We start from the raw sequence: 22689 nt of genomic DNA, 5'->3' as shown, positions 1-22689 counted from the left end.
AAATATGTAGTGATTCTGAGTCAATGATTTCCATTCTAGATAATTTCATGTCTGATTGGGACTGGTACTTTGTGTTTTTATGAAGGTCTGAAAAAGATTTATACAAATTTATTTGCTTACAGGGAATTATGTATGTATGTGATGGAAATCAAATTAGAATCACAATATCCCAATATATTCATCCAAGTCTGAAGCAAAAGTTTGTCAGCGTGAATTTGTGATCTTTTCATTTTAAACGCAGTATCTACCCTCCGAAAAGGTGAGGCAGATTTCCAAAGAATTTTTGGATGCAGACAAGATCACCATGGATGGCAAGACGTCTCAACCGAAGGAGGTAAATTACTCATTTATATTCTGACCTGGCCCTTCTACCCCCCTCCCTCCCTCCCCTTCCTGTCAAGAAAAAAAATAAATTGCAGTGGGATATTGAAAAGTCACTCTACATGTATAGGTCTTTTATCCAAACATGTTGGGATAAAAGGGTTTAACTTAAAATAATGCATACCCTTCTTAAAAAAATATTGTTCACAAATCTTGTTTTCTCCCTTAATAATTTCATTATTAATCAAAAGAACAGATATGTTTTATTTTGTAATTCCCAATATGAACTAAGAGAAAATTTTACAATTTCACTGGTCTTACTATTTATTAAAGTCTACACAGCAACATCCATTCATATCTTATGAACAAATACTGAAATATAATTTTAACTTATTTATCTTCGCTTTAATATCCACTTTATATAATGTAAGCACTTGACGAGCAGAACTATTCTTTGCTATTCTTTATTATAAAGTGCTTGGGCATATTAATGTGGAAAAGTACTTTAAAAATGTTAAATATATGTACGCAGATTGTGCAAAATATGGTTTATTTCCAATTTGTCTAATGCCAGTTCATCCAATTGCCAACTCGTCTACTATCATTTGGTCTACCATCAGTTTGTTAACTATCCACATGGTCTAATTGCCAATTCGTCCACTCACCATTTTGTCTAATAACCAGTTGGTCCAATAGCCATTTAGTCCATATACCATTTGGTCTAATTGGACTAAGTGTTCATTGTGTAAAATAAATGATATTGAAATGGCTATCAGACCAACTGGTTATGAGACGAAATGGTCTTAGACGAGATGGTGATACCAAATGGTTGTTTAAATAGACAAAATGTTGGACGGAATGGCATTTAGACTAAATGAAAGTAGACCATATGGTGAGTGGATGAGTTGGCAGTAGACAAATTGGAAAATTTCCAAAAAATATCTCCCATCTCTCTCCCAGAGCACAACCTTCCAGCCTCTGTCTGTCTGGATAATGAAGAAGGCCACACCCAAACCCGTCCCAGAGAAAGAGCTTCCAACCGATCCCGGAACCTATGAAACTCCCATCGTCTTCAACCCAGATGCTGCCAAGAAGAAGTTGATGGAGGAGAAAAAGAAAGAGGAGGCAGAAGATGAAACAGTCCCTGTTAGACAAATGGTAATCTTTTGATTGATATAGGTATATAGGAATCAGGGGAGTGTTTCATGAAAGGGCTTGTCGGACGTTTTATCCGACAGTTACCATAGGAACAGTGCATCACAGCCAATCCAAATCAAGGAATGATGTCAGATTTGACAACTTGTCGGACAAAAATGTTGATGAAACGGTCCCCTGCTTATGGTTAGTTGGTCAGGCAAGTGTGTGGTTGGTCTGTTGCAATCCTTGCAGAGAACTACTTCTTCACTTTTTGCCCAATGCGTATGGGTAATCTTTTATGGCCCTGCGAAATTAAGTTTGGAGGGGGTATAGAATCACTGTACGGTTGGGTAGGAGGGTCAACAGGCTGTTTGTTGGTCCTTTGCACATCTCGTGGACAGAACTACTTCCTCACTTCTTGCTCAATCCCGATGAAATTAGTCACACACATTGGTATTGGAGTGGAGACATGTAGGCAAGATCAGTTTTTATTGTGCCAGGTTGTGTTGCCATGGTAATAAAGCATTGTTGCATTAAATCAAGTGAGATTATGTTAAAAAAAATTTAAGGCCAACTACATTACAAATGAAAATGATGATTTAAAAGTAATTAAACAACTCCTGGTGTGTAAGAACGCACATTGGATTAGAGCATGAATCAACACAAAGTTTTGTGTTGACCCATGTCGACAGAAGCGAGCCAACTTTGGTGACCGTCCTCTTTCTTTTGCTTAATCTGATCTGTTCAGGTTGATAAGTCTGCCAAGAAGCGGAAGCATTCATCCAATCCCAGCGGAGAGACCCCAAGACCAAAGAAAGATAGAAGGGGAGAGCACGCCGAGAGGAGAAGCATGGGAGATCATCGTCATGGTAACCAAGATGGAAACGAGACGGAGGAGAGGGTCATAGAGCCGTTTGATTACAGCAAAGTAGATTACAACATGTTTCAAGGTACCCAGATGTTATCCAGAATTTCTTCAACCACTTACATTCCACTCTTCGAACACCCCTTGCTATTGTTCTCTGCCCCTTCCTCTTCTTTATCCTGTCAGATGCCCCTTAGAAATTAAATCTTATTTCCAGACAAACATGTTGGGATAGCATGTCAGATGCCCCTTTGAAATTAAATCTGATATTATATTGTACACTTGAAAAGTCTCTGTGTTACCAAACACTGTGGATGATCATTTACTGTCATTTTTTGGTGAACCACTGGACTTTTGCAAATGGGAAAGCTCCGTTGCCTTTTCCAAGTAGACAGTGTCTGCATCATATTTCCTAGAAATGTTTGTTTGAGAAAAAGGATGATTGTTAAAAAGTCTAATCACTGTGTCTCCTTCGTGTCCTAATTTACTTAATTAAGAATCCCAGCATTCCAGAGGAAGAGGAAGAGGACACCGAGGTCATGATAGAGGTCAAAGAGGTCATAGAGGTCATTCAAAGGTAAGGTCATTCAACCATACCAGTGCCCCATCTTCCAAAGAGTTACATTTGATCTGATCAACCTCCACTATATGGAAATCCATGGATGCCAATTTCTACAACAGGAAATTTGCACAATGTCCTTTGTAAGCAATGCTCCCTGAATTTTCAAGAAAATGATAAATGTATGCCTTTACATCATGTCCAGGAAATATTTTGAATAAACATACATTTCAGATGTTGACGTTGCTGGCTGTCCATAGTTGTGGTTGATGAGATCAAATGCATCTCTTTGTAAGATGGGCCTGGATATTCCATTGTAATCCTCAGTTTTAAGTTTTGATGAAATGGTAATACTTAGCTGCAGCTGTGTATTCATCTTTTGGAATTGTTGCAAGCTTTCACTTTGTAAAAACTGACCTATTTTTACTAGGATTTTTAATTTTATTCTATCACCATGGCAATATAAATATTTTTTTTATTATGGTCAAGACTATTAGAGATTCATCATGATGGTAACATCATGTCCACTAAAAACAATAACAGAAATTAGAAATTAAGAAAGATCAAAATTGCAGGCGTAGAATAGAGCATAGGAGTAAATATTTTCAGCATTTTCGTAGATTTTCTTTGTGTTGGCACTCTCACACTCCTCTCTTCTTCTTTCAAAAGATTGTGACATTAAGCACAAAATTCTATGATTTCTATTCTGTAATTTTTCACATTTTGAATGGTGTATAAAGTGAAATATTTCAAAGGGAGGCCAAAAGCCTTGAATAACAATTATGGCAGGATCAAAATCAATGCTTTATCACCACCAGAAATTCTCTATTGAGATATATTACCATCAACACATTGCCATATTGTTTGGCTGTGTCATTTATTTGTCTATCACAAGCCACCATATAGCTAGTCATATGAGTGAAGATTCACAAGCTTTCAACAGAAATTAATTCACACGATTGCAGTGATTATATTTTTATACATGTTCAAAATTCAGGATTTTTTTCTTGATTCTTCTGTATAGACAATATCTTTTTCAGAGATAAATCATTCCTGCAAAAACAGAGTATATTAAAAAGGAAGAAAATAAAAAAATTGTCAAACAGCAATTATTTATCTACATGTAACACTCTTGAGAGAGAATATATTGTTTTCAATGGCGAATGAGGTGTCAAATTATTGTTCAGTGTTCAATGGGTTACATGGTGTTCAAAGATTGCTCAGTGTTCAATAGGATATGAGGTGTCAAGATAATGTTGTGTTTAATGGGATATGAGGTGTCAGAACCCCCTACCCCCAAATTGTTCAGTGTTCAATGTTATATGAGGTGTCAAGATATTGTTCTGTGTTCAGTGTGATATAAGGTGTCAAAAGATTTATTCTGTCTTCAATATATGAGGTGTCAAAATGTTCTGTCTTCAGTGTGATATTATGTGTCAAATGATTGTTCGGTCTTCAATGTGTTTTTAGGTGTCAAATGATTGTTCTGTCTTCAATGTGATGTAAGGTGTCAAATGATTGTTCTGTCTTCAATGTGATGTCAGGTGTCAACTGATTGTTCTATCTTCATGTAATATAAGGTGTCAAATGATTCTGTCTTCAATGTGATGTTAGGTGTCAAATGATTGTTCTGTCTTTAATGTGATGTTAGATGTCAAATGATTGTTCTGTCTTCACTGTGATATAAGGTGTGAAATGATTGTTCTGTCTTTAATGGGATATGAGGTGTCAAAAGATTGTTCTGTCTTCACTGTGATATAAGGTGTGAAATGATTGTTAAGTGTTCAATCGGATGTGAGATGTTAAAAGATTAACTGTTCATCGGGATATGAGGTGTCAAAAAATGGTTTAGTTTTCAATAGGATATGAAGTGTCCACATATTGTTTTGTGTTCGGTAGGATATGTTTTCAACAGTTAATGAGGTGTCAAAGATTGTTTGGTGTTCTAAGTGATATGAGGTTCAGTGGATATGAGATGTCAATAGATTAGTCAGTGTTCAATGATATGAGGTGTCAAAAGATTGTATGGTGTTCAAGAGGATAAAAGTGCGAAGAAATTGTTCAGTGCTCAATGCGATATGATGCTTCAAAAGATTTTCCATTGTTCAATGGGATTAAGGATATTTCTAGTCTCTAATCGAGTTCATAATCGGACTATTTTCAATTTATCTTCTTTTCATTATCAGGGTCATCCCCGCCCAAAGGTTCACCAGGATGGAGGTCGAAGCATGACTTACACTAAACACCATGGCAACCGAGGGTATGTGTTCTTTTTGAAAAAAAAATAGTAATGATTGTCTCTATTTTGATGATGGATACCTTAAGTAACGGTGTATTAACCACACCTTTTCCCCGGCAGGAGAGAAGCAAAAGTCGGGGGTGCGGTTTATCCACGGTGACGGGTCTGAGCCAGCCCGTCGTAACCCCTCCCGAACATGTAAGACGTGTGCCAGTTCACAACACATCAAGTGGTTAGGCATAGCCGCCCAAGGCAATGTCGTTTAGAGGAGTATGAGCCGCGGGTAATGGGAAGCGATTATTACGATCTTAATCAAATATTGTCCATAACAAACGCACCTACCTTTATCACACTAATTTCGACTTTATTCTTGATTCAAAGCAGCGAAGTTCGCTGGCTAATTTCAAGAGACGCCAAGCATACTCAGTAATATTTTGTCACAGCTGAGCGAGAGTTAAATGAGATGAGAGCTTGCGTTGTATTGTGGTGAAAGTGCGACTTAAGCTGGTGCTTTTCATTTTAACCCCTCCCCTCGAAAGTCCCGTTTTGCACGCACCTGCTTATTTTTTCTTTCCTGTTTGCTTTTCATAAGATACCATGTACACCACGCACGAGCTGAGAGACGGCACGAAGCCATACAAACTTTTGGATAAAATGCCAATTTCTTTGTTTCTTGAACCTTCCTGTAATCCAGTATCCAAAATTCATGCTAAGAAATCAAGTGCGAAACAAATTTTGAAAGTGATTGTGAGGTTGTGATGCAAGAAATGGGAATGATCCTTCCTCCTACCCTGGGGAAGATGTACTGGTACCGTATCGTAGTTAGCAATGTACAAGAACGACAGTGCTGTGTGTGTGTGTGTGTGTGTACACTGTGACTGTGAGGTGAGTGAGTGTGTAAGTGGCCAATATTGTCGGGACCTTTCTTTCTTGCTGACATTTGTAGATGAATTGATCAAGAACAGCAGATTTCCGCATACCGGAAATCTCTTTGGATACTTTGAAATCTTAAAATTTACTTCAATAACTCCATACATCTACTTGATTTGCTAGTTCAGCCCTCTGGACTGCCATACCCGAATAGAACTCCCAAGGATTTAAAAAGCGCGAGCGCGCCCTCTCCCGTTCAGGCTTACTACCCATGATCACCGCGCAATTAGCGTCCATCTTCCTCTTTTGCTTTCGGCAAGCCACCTGTCAAGACGTGCTCAGATAAGTCTCCTAAGAGCTCAAATCTTTTTGAGCTTTGGTATATTATTTTCGCTTATCTGTGGTGCATTCTCCCTTTTAATTTCAATCTTTCCATTTGTGTGTAAGATTGTGTTCAGAATTTACACTTGGCGTGACTTTTTAGACGTGTTTTTGGTGACACTTAAATTGTTTTTCTAACGTTTGAGTTCTCGTCGCGCCGCATCGCTAGCGCGTTCGCGAGGCACCGGGCTTGGCCTGCCTACGTGGCAGCAAGCCTTCACCACCTGTCATGGTTATTGTTCTTCACGTTCAAAGCGTGGTGGCTTTTGGTGCCGTTTTTGAATTAAATTCTAGACAGCCTCTACACTTTGTTGTCGAGGGTGTTATTGTTATTTCTTTTTGCAGGTTGGGATCTTCAACTCTGTTCCTTCCTTGCTTTCTGGAATTGATTTATTAAGATTTTCGATTGATTATTGATTGATTAATTCTTCAATTCTCTTTCCTTTCTGTTCTGAATAAATTTCTTAATTGATATTTTATTCACAGGCGGATCTTAAAGCTCAATTCGTTTTTCCTTCTGTTCTGAATAAATTTCTTGATTGATATTTTATTCACAGGCGGATCTTAAAGCTCAATTCCTTTTCCTTCTGTTCTGAATAAATTTCTTGATTGATATTTTATTCACAGGCGCATCCTAAAGCTCAATTCCTTTTCCTTTCTGTTCTGAATAAAATTCTTGATTAATATTTTATTCACAGACGCTTCGGGGATTGTTTAATTCGGCTTACGCAATTATACCTGATGATTGTTTGGTTATTCAATCCCCCCTCAAAAAAAAAAAAAAAAAATTTTTTGTTCTTTACAGGTGGGGTCTCCTTCCTGTTAGAAATTTTTTTGACCTGTCCCGGAATTGTTTTCTTCGTTCAATTCCCTCTTCCCTCCTAGTCTTATATATTTTTTATTTCGACAGGCGGGCTCTACGATTCCCTTTGAGGATTTACTGTGTCGTTCTTCCTCTTGGAATCGTTACTAGAGACGTTCCTCCTTCCTCCTGCTCTGAATTTCTTTACCTTTCCACAGGAGGTTACTTTTTTTTTCCTCTTGGAAATTATCGTAAAATTTCTCTTATCTGGAATTATTTGTCTCTCAATCCCTTTTCTTCCTGCTCTGAAATGCTTGTTTTTGTGTTTCTTCGCAGGTGGAAAGTTCGTTCTCTTCTGAACTTGCATTCATTTTTTAATTTTTGTTTCGAATTTTTCCTTCGGGCACAAAAAAGAGAATATAGTAGGGGAACCTTGTAGGAGTTTCTTTTTTCAAAGTCTCCGACCTCCTTTTTATTTTCTTACAGGCAGATACCTAAACTATTCTTAGTTTCTTCTTCCTCCCTACCCCTCCCCTCTTGTTTTGTTCTGTTTGCTCAAACAAACTCCTTTTAGGAGGAGGGAAAGACCACTCCGGTCTCCACCTTTAATCTAAGCGAGATCTTTGTAAAAAAAAAAAAAAAAGAAAAAGAAAAATTCTTGTTTTTCCTTTTTCAGGGTAGAGAGAGGTATCTTTGAATGGGACTAACACAGCCCCAGAGGACCTGGTGCCCTCCACGGGGACCGTCCCGATTGCAAGTTACAGAAGTCGGCCGCCTCCAGGCGAGCAGGAAGGACGCCGCGGTGAGCGCCCAGCGGCGGTGAGTATGAGGGTGCGTCGATCAGCATTCCGAATTTGCGGTCGGATGCTAAGAGAAGGAAGGCCGAGACTGTGGTGCCACGGTCTCGGACAAAGGAAAAAGTGGTAGCCAAGGCTTCCAAGCCTAAACTAGGTCCTGCCGCCGCAGCACCCATAGGGCTATGCGACCCACCGGCTACCGGGTCACCAGAAGTCCGGAGGGAGAGTGCGGTTCTCTCCCCCCGGCACAGGTCAGGATCTCTGCCGTATAAGTCGTCCTCCGTTGACAGCATCGGGAGAGATCGCCCAGCCCCTGACCGCGAGAGGCGTCACACAGACTGTAACCACAATCTGATCGTGACCACAATCTGACCCCGTCAGATTCGGGTGAAGTTTCGTTGTTGGCGGCCGCCCTGCCAGGGGCGGCAAATCGTAAGAGATCACCCGTGCCTCTTGTGCCTTCTTCTGCTCCGGCCACGCCGGCGGAGCCCGCAAAATAAGAAGAAGAAGAAGAGGTCGAAGGAGAGGTCGGCCAGCCCTGTTGCCATGGGCATTCCTCCTTCAGACCCTCTTATCGGTGGCCAGATGTTACAGTCATACATGTTATGCTGCTATATTCTGCTACCGCGAGAGGCGTCACACATCGGGCTGTGACCACAATCTGACCCCGTCAGATTCGGGTGAATTTTCATTGTCGGCGGCCGCCCTGCCAGGGGCGGCAAATCGTAAGAAATCACCCGTGCCTCTCATGCCTTCTTCTGCCCCGGCCACGCCGGCGGAGCCCGCAGAAAGAGAAGAAGAAGAGGTCGAAGGAGAGGTTGGCCAGCCCTGCTGCCATGGGCGTTCCTCCTTCAGACCCTTGTGTCGGTGGTCAGATGTTACAGCTATTCATGCTGCTACATTCTGCTACCGCGAGAGGCGTCACACATCAGACTGTGACCACAATCTGACCCCGTCAGATTCGGGTGAAGTTTCGTTGTTGACGGCCGCCCTGCCAGGGGCGGCAAATCGTAAGAAATCACCCGTGCCTCTTGTGCCTTCTTCTGCCCCGGCCACACCGGCGGAGGCCGCGAAGAAGAAGAGGTCGAAGGTGAGGTCGGCCAGCCCTGTTGCCATGGGCGTCCCTCCTTTAGACCCTTGTGTCGGTGGTCAGATGTTACAGCTATTCATGCTGCTACATTCTGCTTTCGAGTAGTGCGGGTTCACCCCACCCTCGACGTCTACTCACCCCGCTGATGCCCCTGAGCATCAAGCGAGACAAGTGGGCAATAACCACCAGACACCCGGGAAATCCTCGAGCGATTCTGTTAAATCGCCAGCCAGTGCACCGACTAACCGGGTGCCCCAAGATCGCGTGTGCTTTCCAGCATTTTCGTCGATCTCAGAGCACGTGTCCCAGCCGACACGCGGGGCCACCCCGGCGCTTACTGGACAACCCCCCGGTTCAGTCCATAGAGCGAGACTCCCTTTACGAGGACAACCCCTATCCCGCGGTCGACTTTTCAGTAAGCGCTCAGGCGCTGCTTGACAAGTATCTACCTCACATCTACCCTCCGGGTGGGGGTATTGATGAAGCAAGGGAGTCCATATTTTCTCGCCCCGCCTCTTCAGGCGCTCCGAGCTCAATCGGCCGAATTGGGGGTCTCGGAGAGTGACGGGGTCGCTCTAGACGAGGCGGCTCCTACGACGAGGAAGCCGCCAGCTCCGTGGGTGTAAACCCACCCCCGCTCTGCTGCTGCCCGGAAGCGCCAGGCTCCGGCGCCGCCGTCTCGAAATTTTCAAGCCTCTCAAGGCTAGCGAGAAGGCAGAGGCAGGGGGGGGGGGGCGATTATTATGCAGGTTCTCCCGAATTCGCCCTCTACGTCAAGCTCACATACGGCGACGACTCCTTCAGCGGTAACTCCATTCTTCCCCCTAAGCGGGCCCGTAGATTGGAGGTATGAATCTCTTACATACCGCATGCCGCACTTCTCTCGTGAGAATGTTTGGCTGCTTTGAGAGGACAACCTATCACGTCCGCGGACCGTCCGCCCAGGCGACGGGACCGTCGCTTTTCTGGCCTGAACCTCACTTTCTATTCGAAAGTAAGGGTGCCCTGTCTTACTTAGCTCCTACCCTTGCAACGCCAGAGTCAGGGCTAGTACAGACACCCGTTCTCCAGCGATCGCCGCTGAAGAGAGGGCGACTCTGATATGAGCACCATCACCGCTCAGCGGTATGTCTCACTATCTCATAGCTCTCCGAGCTTATGAGTATGTATATCGGATCTGAATGTCACGGCGATTAAAAGTTCTCCTGTGCTTAATAATCGCTATGCCTTCACCACCCGGTGCATTATGGTTATGTTAACCTATTTGTCTCGTATTCGGGCGGCTCGTACGAACCCTGCCCGAGCTGCCATCACCGGTCGTCCCCCCGGACACCGCCGGCAGCACCCGCACCGAATACGTGGAAGGAATCAGCTTTTCATATGCTAGATATCCCTCCTGTTGACATTCACAGCTGTTCCCCGAGTCTTTCCCGGTTGGGTAAACATCATCTCGGAGGAAAGTAACCGCCGTACATCTCATGAGATTGTTGGCTATGTACGCGCGTTCAAACTTGTTTAAAGCCCCAGGATTCTCTGTCGGCATTCTATGCCTACTTTCTGGGCACACCCACCGTACCGGGTCGGCGAGTTCACACCAAACTGTACACCGCCAGACCATCGGTCGAGCTCTAACTGTCTATCTTATAGACTGCCCTCTATGTGGGTCAATCTTGCGGGCGTCTCCGCCGCTCCCTCCTTGTGCGGAGTGGTCTACGGTGGATGTCTTTACCGTGCCCGTTAGTCGAATCGGCTTCTTTCTTAGAAATTTTTTCACGGCACACTCGAGTCGCCCCGCATGCTGCTTTCATCCTCCTTCCATGCAAGGCATGTGGCCAGGGTCACCGCACGACCGAGGATGATGTAACAGTGGATGGATGTATGCTTATGCCTTCCTAACCACGATCACTACGACCCGCCTTCTCTCGGGCCGACTGTGGATGAGCCTCTCCATGTAAGTGATTTACTTCACTGGAGTTCTTCTTTTAGAAATTTAGATTCTCATCCCCCGCTGCTTAGGGCGTCATTTTTGCCGCCCCCCCGCAGCTTTTTGGAGCTCCTTATCTTACCGATATCGGACTGTTCCACGCTGCCGCAACCGGCGCCGGCGGTGCTCGCTCTTACGATCACCTGAGAAACAGGCCTTGTGACTGTTTTCATAAACAACTGGTTCTCACCGCAGACTGATGGAAATTTTGTGATTACTTCCTCAAGTCTCCTTCGCTTGTTTCTTCAAGCGAGGACTTCGACACTCTTAGCCAGTTTCCGTCCCTAACTTGATAGGACAGGGCCGTTGCTACCTCATTCGATTCCGTTGGGAATGTAACGGTTGAGGTATCATATCTGGCGATGTCTGTTCGTTTAGAGCATCTCTTGATGGTCGTTTACACGTAATATCGTGACAGATTTTTTTTCGCCAGCTCCCTCTGGCGTACACTTGCTGCTGCTAGGGATTCCCCCGCCCAGCGGACAGCCATCGCAGCCTAGCCTCACGGGCTCTCTCGGCGATGGTGGCTTGAGCCAAGCCACCTCTTCCACCGCGGGCACTGCACCCTCAGATGGGTGCTTCAATCAGTATGGGAGAAAGGGGATCCTGAGTTCTCTCTCGATCACTCGGTCTAACACACTTTTGTCGTGATGTGTACCGCGCTGTATCCCTGACACGCCCGGTTGAGCTGTTTTGACCAGACTGCTCTTTTCTACATAGGCAACATGCCCGCGGCATTCCTTATTAACAGGATGGCACTCAGTCGCTTTCTCGACCCTTGTCTGCCTTACGAGTGGTTTTCTTCCTAAATCCCTACTCTCCGTCGTTCCTGGTCCCCTTCGGACCGCTAGTAACTTTTTACCACAGCTCTCTATCAGAATTCTGCAGATTTCTGCCCTCACGCATTTGAGACAGATATCGAATTCTGGGCGCTTTCTCCCACGCGGAGGCTTCCCCTACAGAAATTTCCAAGCTTGCGGGAAGCGTGCGACTAGCTTGCGCAAGCTTGCGGCATGCTAGTAACTAGCATGCGGTTAGCTTAATAAGCGTGTGATATGCGTGCAGAGTAATAGTTAAGCGATCTTTTAGCGAGCAGGGACTGTTCGCTAGCATGCACTCGCTTATTAAGCGAGTGCCCTGCTAGTCGCATGCTAGTTACTAGCAAGCGGCACGCTTAAATTTCGGTAGGGGTTCTGAGATATCTCGCCTTCTCAGATTGGTCGATTGATCACTTACTGAGCCTTAAAAGCTTCAGTTTTCCGATCACGATTCTTGTTGAAATTTTCAACAAATTTCGATTCTTACGCTCTAGTCAGCAGGTGATGTTGTTCTCCTGACACTAGGCCGAGGGCCCATGATACTTAGTATTCCTGAGTATACAGGGCATTCCTCTCGAGTACATTTTTGAGGGCCGCCTTTTGGCGCTCAACTAACTCCTTCACTTCTTTCTACTTGAAGGACATTCCGTCCAGCGAGGCGAGATTTGCTGCTTCGGCGCTTAAAGCAGCTGCGGCTTTTTCCCCCTCCCTAAATTTCGTTGTTTTTGTTTTTTTCTTTTAAATTTTCTTAGGCTTACAATTGAAAACATGCCTCCCTATGGTTTGAGTCCGTGCTGGTCTAGCAAATCAAGTAGATGTATGGAGTTATTGAAGTAAATTATGAAAATACTTACCTGATTTTCTTATTTACGAGATAACTCATACATCTACTTGATACCCTCCCACCGACCCTCCGCCTTGCGTAGCAACATGTTTCAACGTATGGGCTTGCGAAAGGTGAGGAAGATGGACGCTAATTGCGCGGTGATCATGGGTAGTAAGCCTGAACGGGAGAGGGCGCGCTCGCGCTTTTTAAATCCTTGGGAGTTCTATTCGGGTATGGCAGTCCAGAGGGCTGAACTAGCAAATCAAGTAGATGTATGAGTTATCTCGTAAATAAGAAAATCAGGTAAGTATTTTCATAACTTGGTTTTGTTTCTTCATACCTAAAATATGCATGTAAATGTAAGGATTTTTTTTTTTTACTTCAGTACTTCCACATGGGTAATGTGATTCCATTACCAACATTCTTAGTTTGTGTTTCTGATATCTTGCCTTACTTTCCACTTAATATTATAAAAAAGGTTGTTTATTTTTTCAATTGACAGTTTTTGTCTCGCCAGCATAACAGAGCGAGACCATAGGCGCCTTTGTCAACGTTGAAATCTTAACCAAAGGTTAAGTTTTTGAAATGTCATAACTTAGAAAGTATATGGACCTAGTTTTTGAAACTTGGACATAAGGGTAAACAAATATTGCTGAGCATCCTGTTTGAGTTTCAGCTCACATGACCAGGGTCAAAGGTCATTTAGGGTCGATGACCTTTGACCAAGTCGGGGGTATTTTTCGAATTGGCATCATAAAATTTGAAAGTTTATGGATCTACATGTAGATCATGAAATGTGGACATACATGTACATGTAAGAGTAACCAAGTATCGCGGATTGTCTTGCACAAGTCTTACGTCTCATGATCAATTTCAAATGTCATTTATGGTCAATGAACATGGCTTTTGTCTCACCTGCATAGCAGAGCAAGACTATAGGCACCACTTTTCCGATTTTCAGGTCACATGACCAAGGTCAAAGGTCATTTAGGGTCAATGAACTTAGTCTATGTTGAGGGAATCAATAATCAATTAACCAAGGTTAAGTTTTTGAAATGTTGTCATAGCTTCAAAAGTATGTGGACCTAGTTAAAAAAAATTAGACATAAGGGTAGTAGTGTATCACTTGATATCCTGCCTATGTTTTGAGTCACATGATTAAGGTCAAAGGTCACTTAGGGTCAACCAACTTTGGCCATGTTAGGGTTACATGAGGAATTGTCATAACTTTGAAATTTTATGGCTCTAGTTCATGAAACTTGGTCATAAGAGCAATCAAGTACCCTTGAACATTCTGTGCTAAATTCAGGTCACATGACCAAGGTCAAAGGTCATTTAGGGTCAACAAACTGGTAATGTTGGGGGTATTTGTGGAATTGTCATCATTACTTTAAAAGTCTATGGATTTAGTTCATCAAACTTGGATATAAGAGCAGCAGTGTATCCCTGAATACCCTGTGTGTGTTTCAGGAACATGGCCAAGGTCAAAGGTCATTTTAAAAGGTCAATGAACTCTGGCAGTGTTGGGAGTATGTGTTGAATTGGCATCATAACGTAGGAAGTTTATGGTACTTGCTCGTGAAACATCGACATCAGGGTAATCAAGTATGATCCTTAGGTCACATGATCATGGTCAAAGGTCATTTTGGGTCAATGGACATATTTTATTATCTTATTAATGTTTTCTTCTGTGAATAATTATTCATTAGCTGGTTTTCAAAGGAAGCACTACTGCTATATCGAATTGCGTAATGTAGGCGAGACTGCCAGAGGCGTTCCACTTGTTTATTATTCTATGAATTGTGTTTATTAAGAATAATTAGTCGTATTCAAATTCAGCACTGCTGTTATATTGATTGTGTAATATGCAAGCGAGACTGCTATAGATGTTCCACTTGTTGATGACAGCTTTGAAGTGTATTTGTATAATAAAAAAAAGAAATTATCATTCTCATATAGTTTGAATAATAAAGTTTAAAGAGAAATTCTTGTAGTTGCAGTGAACACTGATTTCATGAGAAAGTCTGTAAAACAAGGCTTAATTGTCAGTACATCATCGAGGATCTACATGTAGATCTGGTACAGTTACATAAACTGAACTTTGTGAAATCTTGAAATCTACACTGAAAAATGTTCACACTGAAGATCACCTACACAGATAGGCACACGTGGGACAGTGTATTAATATTGCTGGAATAAAGACCCGACGGAAGTGACCGAATCTGCGCTTATTTTGCTTATTTCTCAGCAATTACACAATTTCTTCCAGAATCCTTTGGTACATATTTTTTATTCATACAAACAAACAGACACTTCAGTGGTCATTGTATTAGATTCTGTAAAAAGTCATTTTGAGGTCGTTATCAAAACTGGAATTTATCTTTAAATGCTTGATATTTTGCATTATTTTTTTAGTGGGTAAAAGTATCCTTGTTATTACTATATTTTTCTGTTTTTTTATGAATTTAGTAAAACTTTGAAATATGACACTATACATCCACTTTTAATACTTTTTTTCAGTGTTGACATGTATGTTTGCTTGATTATTTGCTCTTTATCCAAATCAACTTTTGGTTGATTTTGCTTGTTTTAACCATACATTTTTTCCTTACATTTCTTTGAGTGTATTATACATGTTGTAGTATTAACATTGTGAGAATGATAAGAGCAACCATAACTTTGTACTCACTCAGCGTAAAGCTCCAGGCTTGAATTTAGCAGGCCATAAAATTCCTTAATTACCCTACTACTGTAGACTTCAAAATGTTGTTTTATGATTAATAAAAAGAAATATACTAGAGGGTAAAAGGTGATTATTGCTGTGGATCCCAGCAGTGACACCATAATTATGATATTTAATGGTAGAAGATAAAAGCATATGATAAAAAGAGTATTTTTAATGACGTGTTATGAAGCCATTTCAGGGTGATGTAAAATGGCGTAATACTGCTAATTATGTCTAGAGGTGGGATCGTAAAAAAAAACGAGGCTTCTGAAATCCGTTGTGAACTCAAGGGGTATTTCTTGTTTGAAAGTTCTACCAAATCTATAGAGATTGCTTTTAAAATGCCTTTAAATTTTTAGCTGTAATTTCTATACAGACATATTTGTTTACAATATTTGCAGGGAAGCTGTTACTCTTTCAAACGATACCAAATATTTCCAGACATGAGCTTCCCTATTTATCCTATCTTTTTTCATTTTGTTTAATTTGTTTCATACTGAAATGAGAGCAGATTTTTTCACTAAATCAACAGTATCTATTTAACAATACTAGCTAAAAGTGACTGAGTTATTTGTTGAATTATAGCAGTCAACTCTAGCTGTCATTGGCACTGAGAGAGAAAAGAGAGGTCCTCAAAATAAAGAAAAAAATAATGCAGAAAATATGATCGACATTTGATGAAATGGAATCAATCAGAATTAAATTTCATTTGACAAATTAGGGTGTAAATACAAGTCTGCAGGGCTGCCAGTCCATCAGGGAAATCAGGGAAAATTATTTAACTTTTCCATTCAGGGAAAAATCAGGGATTTTATTTTTGAAATACCTCAAATCAAGGGGCCAATGCCTCAAATGAGGGGGGAAATCAGGGAATTTTGATCAGCCTAAAAAGCAAAGTAGTCAGTCAGACTCTGTTATATTTTGACTTTTTGTTTTAATCAAAACAACATCCATTGAATGACTGGTTATGGTGGTACTAATTAGTTTTACATTTTTATTTTTATACTGAAAAAACATGTAAATCACTGCAACAACTTATGAAAACATGCAAACCTTGGAATGGGTGAAAATAATTATCAGGGAATAACTTCATCTGGGAAAAATTGGAGAATTTTGTTCTCTCAAATAGCTGGTACTCCTGGTCTGTGAATATAAAGTGGTGACAGCCTTCATAACAATGTGTATCAAGGATTGTTTGTGTGATGTCATATTTCGTTAAAAGCCTCTGAAATTTGGCAGCATCTGATTGGCTGAGCAAGAGCAAACTGCGTGATGAGGCAGACTGACTTGTCCGTGACTGTTTGGACTATCAAAATCTGAATATTATGGAAATGAACTTTTACAGGTGACATACATATAGTTTAGAACGCAATACAACCATGAAACACAGTACTACTCGGGTTTCCTGAGCATGAAAATAGATACGAAGGTTGACTTATCCGCCTGGTACGTACATCTAAACCCTCTCCTTGATTTCTAGGTCAATGAGAAGTCTTGAGAATTGTCCTGGTAACAATAAATGGTGTACGTGGGAAATAAAAGCCAAGTGTCAGAAAGTGCAAAGTTCTACTGACCCCATCTCGTAAAAAAAGTATTTTGTTAGTCAATGATCTCGATCCAAGGTTTCTCCTTAAATCGTAGCTATTTGATTGGCTGACACTATATCATGTTATCAGTCGTTACTGAAACCGTGTATTGTGAAATGCGATCTTGTTTGTCGCTCTTGAAAGGGTAGTCTGCCCGAAAATCAAATTGATTTGAATAAAGAGTGAAACTGATCAAGCAAATCGTAGTAGATTTATCGAAACTTGGATTAAAATTAATGGAGTACACCTTGTTAAAATTCTCATTGGTTTCACTTTCCAATCAAAGTAATGCTACAGCAGGAAAAAATAATAATATAGTGGCTGGGGGCGATTCAGCCCTTGAAACTCTCAAATGATCCCTGGAACTAAAAAAAAGAGCTCTGGTAAATCCCCATTTATCGCAATTTTAAAGGTAAATTTATACCAGTTGTGGTAACAATATGATTTCAAACAGAATCCAATGAAATTACTTCCAAAGTGTGTGGATGTATAAAAAAAAAATATGAGCCAAAAGCTCATGGAAAAAAATGCTTAATTACTGAGAAACAAGCAAAATATGCACGGAATTCCATCAAATGTTGGGTATTTTTCGAAGCAATATTAATACACTGTCCTACATATGCGTTTCTATGTTAGTGATCATCAGAAGTTTCATGATAATGTACCAGATCTAGATATATGATAATATTGAGGGGGAGGGATCAATTTTACCCCCCCCCCCCCCAGATCTCCGCCGCTGATTGCGCGATCACCGCAAAAATTTGCATGCGCGTAGAGCCGTATGTAAATTACAAGACTGAATAGTAAAATTTTTTAAAAATCAATTGTTTATACAGTATATTTTAATTTGATTATGCAAATAAGCGAATGAAATTTGCCCTAAATTTGTATTTTTTGTGTATGTTTTTGCCTTTAACTCAATTTGTATCGCTAGTAGAATGCCAATTTTTAATGAGAAGATAATTGTTACATTTCTAACAAACATCTACAAAAAATTGCAAAAATATGATTGATTTTGTGTGTATTTTATTGTTTTTTTATTCTTATGTATTTCTTTGTTTTTTAAAACCTTCATTTTTTCCGATGAGCTTTGTCAGGGACCTTTTTGCGATCATGAATAGCATAAAATAAATCCATTTAAACCAACAAAAGAAAAAATAATCATACATTTCTGATTTTTGGTTGAAAAGCACAATTTGCATTGACTTTGTACACAGAATCACATTTTTGAGCAATTTTGGGTGTCACAAATTTGGTCTCCAAAGATGCGGCGGCAGACTTGAAAGTAAAAAGTCAGCGAGCAGCGCAGTCAAAAAAATTTGCGCAATGGCGAAGTGGCAAAATTTGTCGAGGGGGGGTTCAGATTGACCCCCCGGTTTATTTTGGGTTAGTAGACAGGTTTTACTGAAATTACATATTTTTGTTATTGATGTATATTTTTTTTCTCATTTTATCTTCTGTACAGTGGTGGAAACAGAGGTCCGAGGGGTCACTGGCCAAGAAATCAAAGGAGATAGCTGCTTGACCAGTCAGTAGGGTCCCTCAATCCGACAAATAGAAACTGGACCATGGGACCAGTGCAGCCTATTATGATCAAGAAAATAAAGGAGGTAGCCGTTTGACTGGTCAGGTTCCTAAATCTGACCATTTGAAACTGGACATGAGACCATGCAACCAGTCTGACTTCTCTTGGTCAAGAAATCAGGGGTGTGAGAGTTACGATATTTAGCTGATTTCAGATTTTTTTGTTTTTAATTTTCAGCCTAATTTCAGCTTATTTTGGCTTCCCCCTGTACAAAATGTATGGGAGCTCTTTCTATTTCAGACTTTTTCAGCCCTCTTCATCTTTTTTTTCAGATCTTTTTATTTGTGACCACTCACAGCCCTGAGAAATGAAAGGAGATACACACCGCAGCTTGAAGGGTCAGTATTTGACCACTTGAATAAAAGACATAAGACCATTGACCAGTGGTGCCTCTTTTGGTCAAGAAATCTGTAGAGATAAGACTTGGTAATGTTTATAACTTAGGCATTTTGATTAAGCTCCAGAGTTTTAGCAGGCAGAGTGATAGTGAATGCCTCCACCCATTTAGGCGGTGCCAGAGACATTAATTTTTGTCAAATTTCTGTTTCGACATGTGTGCCATCCACAGGCAAATTCAATTGCGGTGATGTCAACATGAACTATATATGAAACAACCATGGATTCATATTCTTGATTACTGCATAATTTATATCTTTCTTTGTTAAAAATACTCCATTTTTCAAACGATTACTTACAGTCTGTACTCATCTTTTGCAGAAAGGGTAGAATACCTCTTCCCCTCACAAAACAAAGGTTTTATTTTCTACTCCTAAGTCGGGAAACGGGGTATTGCCTTGTGGTTGATAGAGGGAAAACCATGTATGTTCTCATAAAAAAGGATGTGATTTACTTTTCGAGTTACAGAGTTTCTAGCCCTTAGACTAAGAGTTATTGAATTAGTGTAACATGGATGATCAAAGATGACTGCCAAGATAATCTCAAAGTTTGGTTCACCAATGACAATATTTCTTTCCACCAATTGCATGAATGCTGGTCTATTCCTCCCTCTTCTCTCATTCATTACTCTATTTACACAACAATAGTTGAATGTTTTATGCGTACATAGATGTTATTGAATTTCATTTTTTTATCCCAAAGAATATACCCAAGTTTTATGTATGATATCTTGGGTCTATTGAAATGTGTTCCACTTATAAGTTTGTGAACAATGCATACATCAGTACTAGTTCTTTGCATGTTATGGTCTTAAAAGAACTTTGACTTGACACAAGAAGGTCTGCTGCATGTATGTAGACTTTAAATGTGGACCTTGCCATAAAATTTACAAGTGGTAGTGCCTTCAATAGCTTGACTCTGTTAATGCTTGAAATACATACTGTACATTGCCCTTTTTTCTCACTCTACTGCACATGTATATGACAGTGATATTTTCTTAGACAATGATTATTTTATTGGACTTTTTGAGTTGAAATATTAGACATCTCATGCTTTTACTTATTCAAGACCTGACCAAAATCAATATGTATGTATAACCTTTTCATTTAACCAGGTCTTAGTATCTTATACAAAAATTATGTTGCTCCCAGAAATTTTATTGGCACTGTCCTCCCCCCCCCCCCCCGCCCTAGCTCATCATGTTTTACTCTTTTGAGTTCATCATCATAATGTTTGTGAAGTGTGTTGATGCCTTTGGGCTTTTAACCATAGTAGAATATTTTGGGTTTTCAAATGACAAAGGTTTCATTGTCACCAATATATCACATTTTGATAGAAACTGAATGAGAATTGAAAGTTACCCACACTACAGTTATTGGACTGGGAGTTCAAAACACACAATATGTCCATGCTTGTTTGAACTGTAATCCTCCATTCATATAGGAAGTCTGAAACTTTGAATATCTGTAAAATAGTAATGAAACTAACAGATGACAGGTAAAAGCTACACGTCGTTGAGAATACTAGAAAACAATTCAGTTAATTTGACATTTAAAAAAAAACTCCAACAGAGCTTTAAAATTTGCTGAATTATTTTTTTTTTTTTTTTTAGTCTCCCTTTTTAATGATTCTCATGCATTTTCTCATAAAGTTTATGGATGAAGCAATTATACAAACACATGCTAATTTTACACAACTATTGTATTAAATTTGTGTACTTTTGTTGTGTGACGTTGATAGCTCCAGACAATATTCATGAGAATACCAAGAGAGAAAGAGGGGGGGGGGGTCTGATGAAAGTGTGGGGTACCCTACCCCCTCCTCTCCCGACCTATAAATGACTGTATTGGAAATATGACGATACTGTCTGTTCCATCCCAACAACTCATTTCTATAGCCTTTAAACAAATTACATTACTATAATGTAGGCGTTTCTTGGAAAGGGGGCTATAGAGGGAAAGAGAAAGAGGGGGGGGGGGGGGCGGAGCGAAGGAGGGGTAATGGGAGGGGGACACAGAAGAATGGTTAAAAGAGAGATGGATGCAGAGTTGGTGAGAGCATGGACAAACAGAAAATGTAAACAAACACACGAAAGCTGCAAACATGACCAAGAATTGGAAGAATTACCCTCCCATAACTTTTACAGAAGACATTCATTGAATTAGTGAACGGAAATCTTGTCAAAATCGTGGCTTGCCTGCCACCTCCCTCTCCTCTTCGATACAACCCCTCGTGAGTCAGAGTGAAGCATGCCAATAAATCAATATTTTAAAATCGTTTATTAAAAGAGAGGAAACCCAGTTGGTCTTGCGTTTATCCTGTCATTTAGTTTTAGAGGAGAGAACAGCACAATACATCGAGCGCCCGATTTCCTCGAACTTTGCAAAAATTGTGCGGGATTCGTTTCAGAGATGAAAGTGCCCCTTTTGAGTTTTCCACATTCCACAGAAAAGTCTATGAATTTGAAACGTAAATATGTTGATTTAAATGCACTTCAGGATTGAGGCGACAGGGTCGACTTACCCCACCTCCCATCCCCTTCGTTTTCGTCACCCAGACGAGTTACCCATAGGCCACTTTTAAATAACCCTTTGAGTGTAATATCGCGGAAGAAGCTGTCTGCTTTCCTAATATAATCATTTGAATGCCTTGACAAGAAATCCCACTGCTATCGAGTGATGATCAGAGGCCGAATGTGCCCAATACTCACGAAATTGTTTGTGGTTGTAAAGAACGATGATAGCCTAGCTCTGATAATGAGGACAATACTAAGTGATGATTATGGAGAGGATAGGATGATGATGATGATGATGACGATGATGATGGTGATGATTATAGGCCTACACTTATTATACCAATATTAATCGCTGGAACTATCAACTGGTAATCCCGATGGCCCCGAATAACGTTAGCTCAAGTCACTTCCCGCAACATGCACTCCAATGTATCAATCGCATGGCAAGTAGGCAAAGGGATGGTATGACCAGCATAACTCGATCGGACGGGATTGAACCCTTAACCTTCAGTTCAGGAGGAGGTCGCTCTCTCACGAAGCAGCCACTGCTCCACCTAGTGGAGTAAAAAAAAAAAGAGCGACAGAACTCATACGATTTTCGGGTGAGCAAAAGAAACTGACCCTTCTTAGAATATACCGTAGTCCAATTTTCTTATAGACTTCATCATTAAATCTATAAAACGATTTCATTTTTTATCATTACTCCTTTCATTTGCCTTCTTGTCTTCTTCTTTTGTTTTTAGTTCGACCGCCCCTCCTCTGCAGTCGTTTCCCCCAACCACTCAGTTGGCGTGTAATCTAGGTCACAAATTGGAGCATATGGCCAACACCACTGATCTCTCCCTTATCTGGATGGGAACAATAACGCTGATTGGCCTATTCCGTGTTGAAGCACCGGAAGTTGGTACCTCCGCACGCCGAGTTCCCCCAAAAGAGCCAAAATCGAAGTAGAGTCTGGTTCACGACAATAGTATCAATCTTAATTATACTTACCAGATCAACTCTTATAACAGCACTTTTCAATATGAATTTATACCTAATTCAAAGTTTAAGATGTCGTCCTGTGCCACGTATAATTGCACTTATCGTGACGACCGTGGAAACAGAGAAAAGGGGATTACTTTTCACAGATAAGACAAGCTGGTGAACTGCATAGTTGTAGACTTTTTGTAGTCCCATGTGCTCAAATACAT

General features: G+C 40.8%; 1 protein-coding gene across 3 annotated transcripts in view; it reads left to right on the top strand.

The window, feature by feature from the left end:
• Positions 1 to 20677, top strand: part of LOC121427632 (exosome component 10-like) — a 73949-nt gene extending 53272 nt beyond the window's left edge. For all 3 annotated transcript variants that reach the window (XM_041624134.1, XM_041624138.1, XM_041624137.1), the window contains exons 16-21: positions 242 to 334; positions 1282 to 1479; positions 2207 to 2408; positions 2821 to 2900; positions 5069 to 5142; positions 18466 to 20677. In XM_041624134.1, the coding sequence (XP_041480068.1) occupies positions 242 to 334; positions 1282 to 1479; positions 2207 to 2408; positions 2821 to 2900; positions 5069 to 5142; positions 18466 to 18517 (699 nt within the window). In that variant the 3' untranslated portion in view covers positions 18518 to 20677. The remainder of the gene's footprint in view (positions 1 to 241; positions 335 to 1281; positions 1480 to 2206; positions 2409 to 2820; positions 2901 to 5068; positions 5143 to 18465) is intronic.
• Positions 20678 to 22689: the final 2012 nt, after the last annotated feature.

Source organism: Lytechinus variegatus, chromosome 14 (genome assembly GCF_018143015.1).
Source record: "Lytechinus variegatus isolate NC3 chromosome 14, Lvar_3.0, whole genome shotgun sequence".
In the NCBI taxonomy this organism is placed as follows: domain Eukaryota; kingdom Metazoa; phylum Echinodermata; class Echinoidea; order Temnopleuroida; family Toxopneustidae; genus Lytechinus; species Lytechinus variegatus.
The sequence above is the reverse complement of the archived record's forward strand: the minus strand, read 5'-3'. Positions and strand labels throughout refer to the sequence as shown.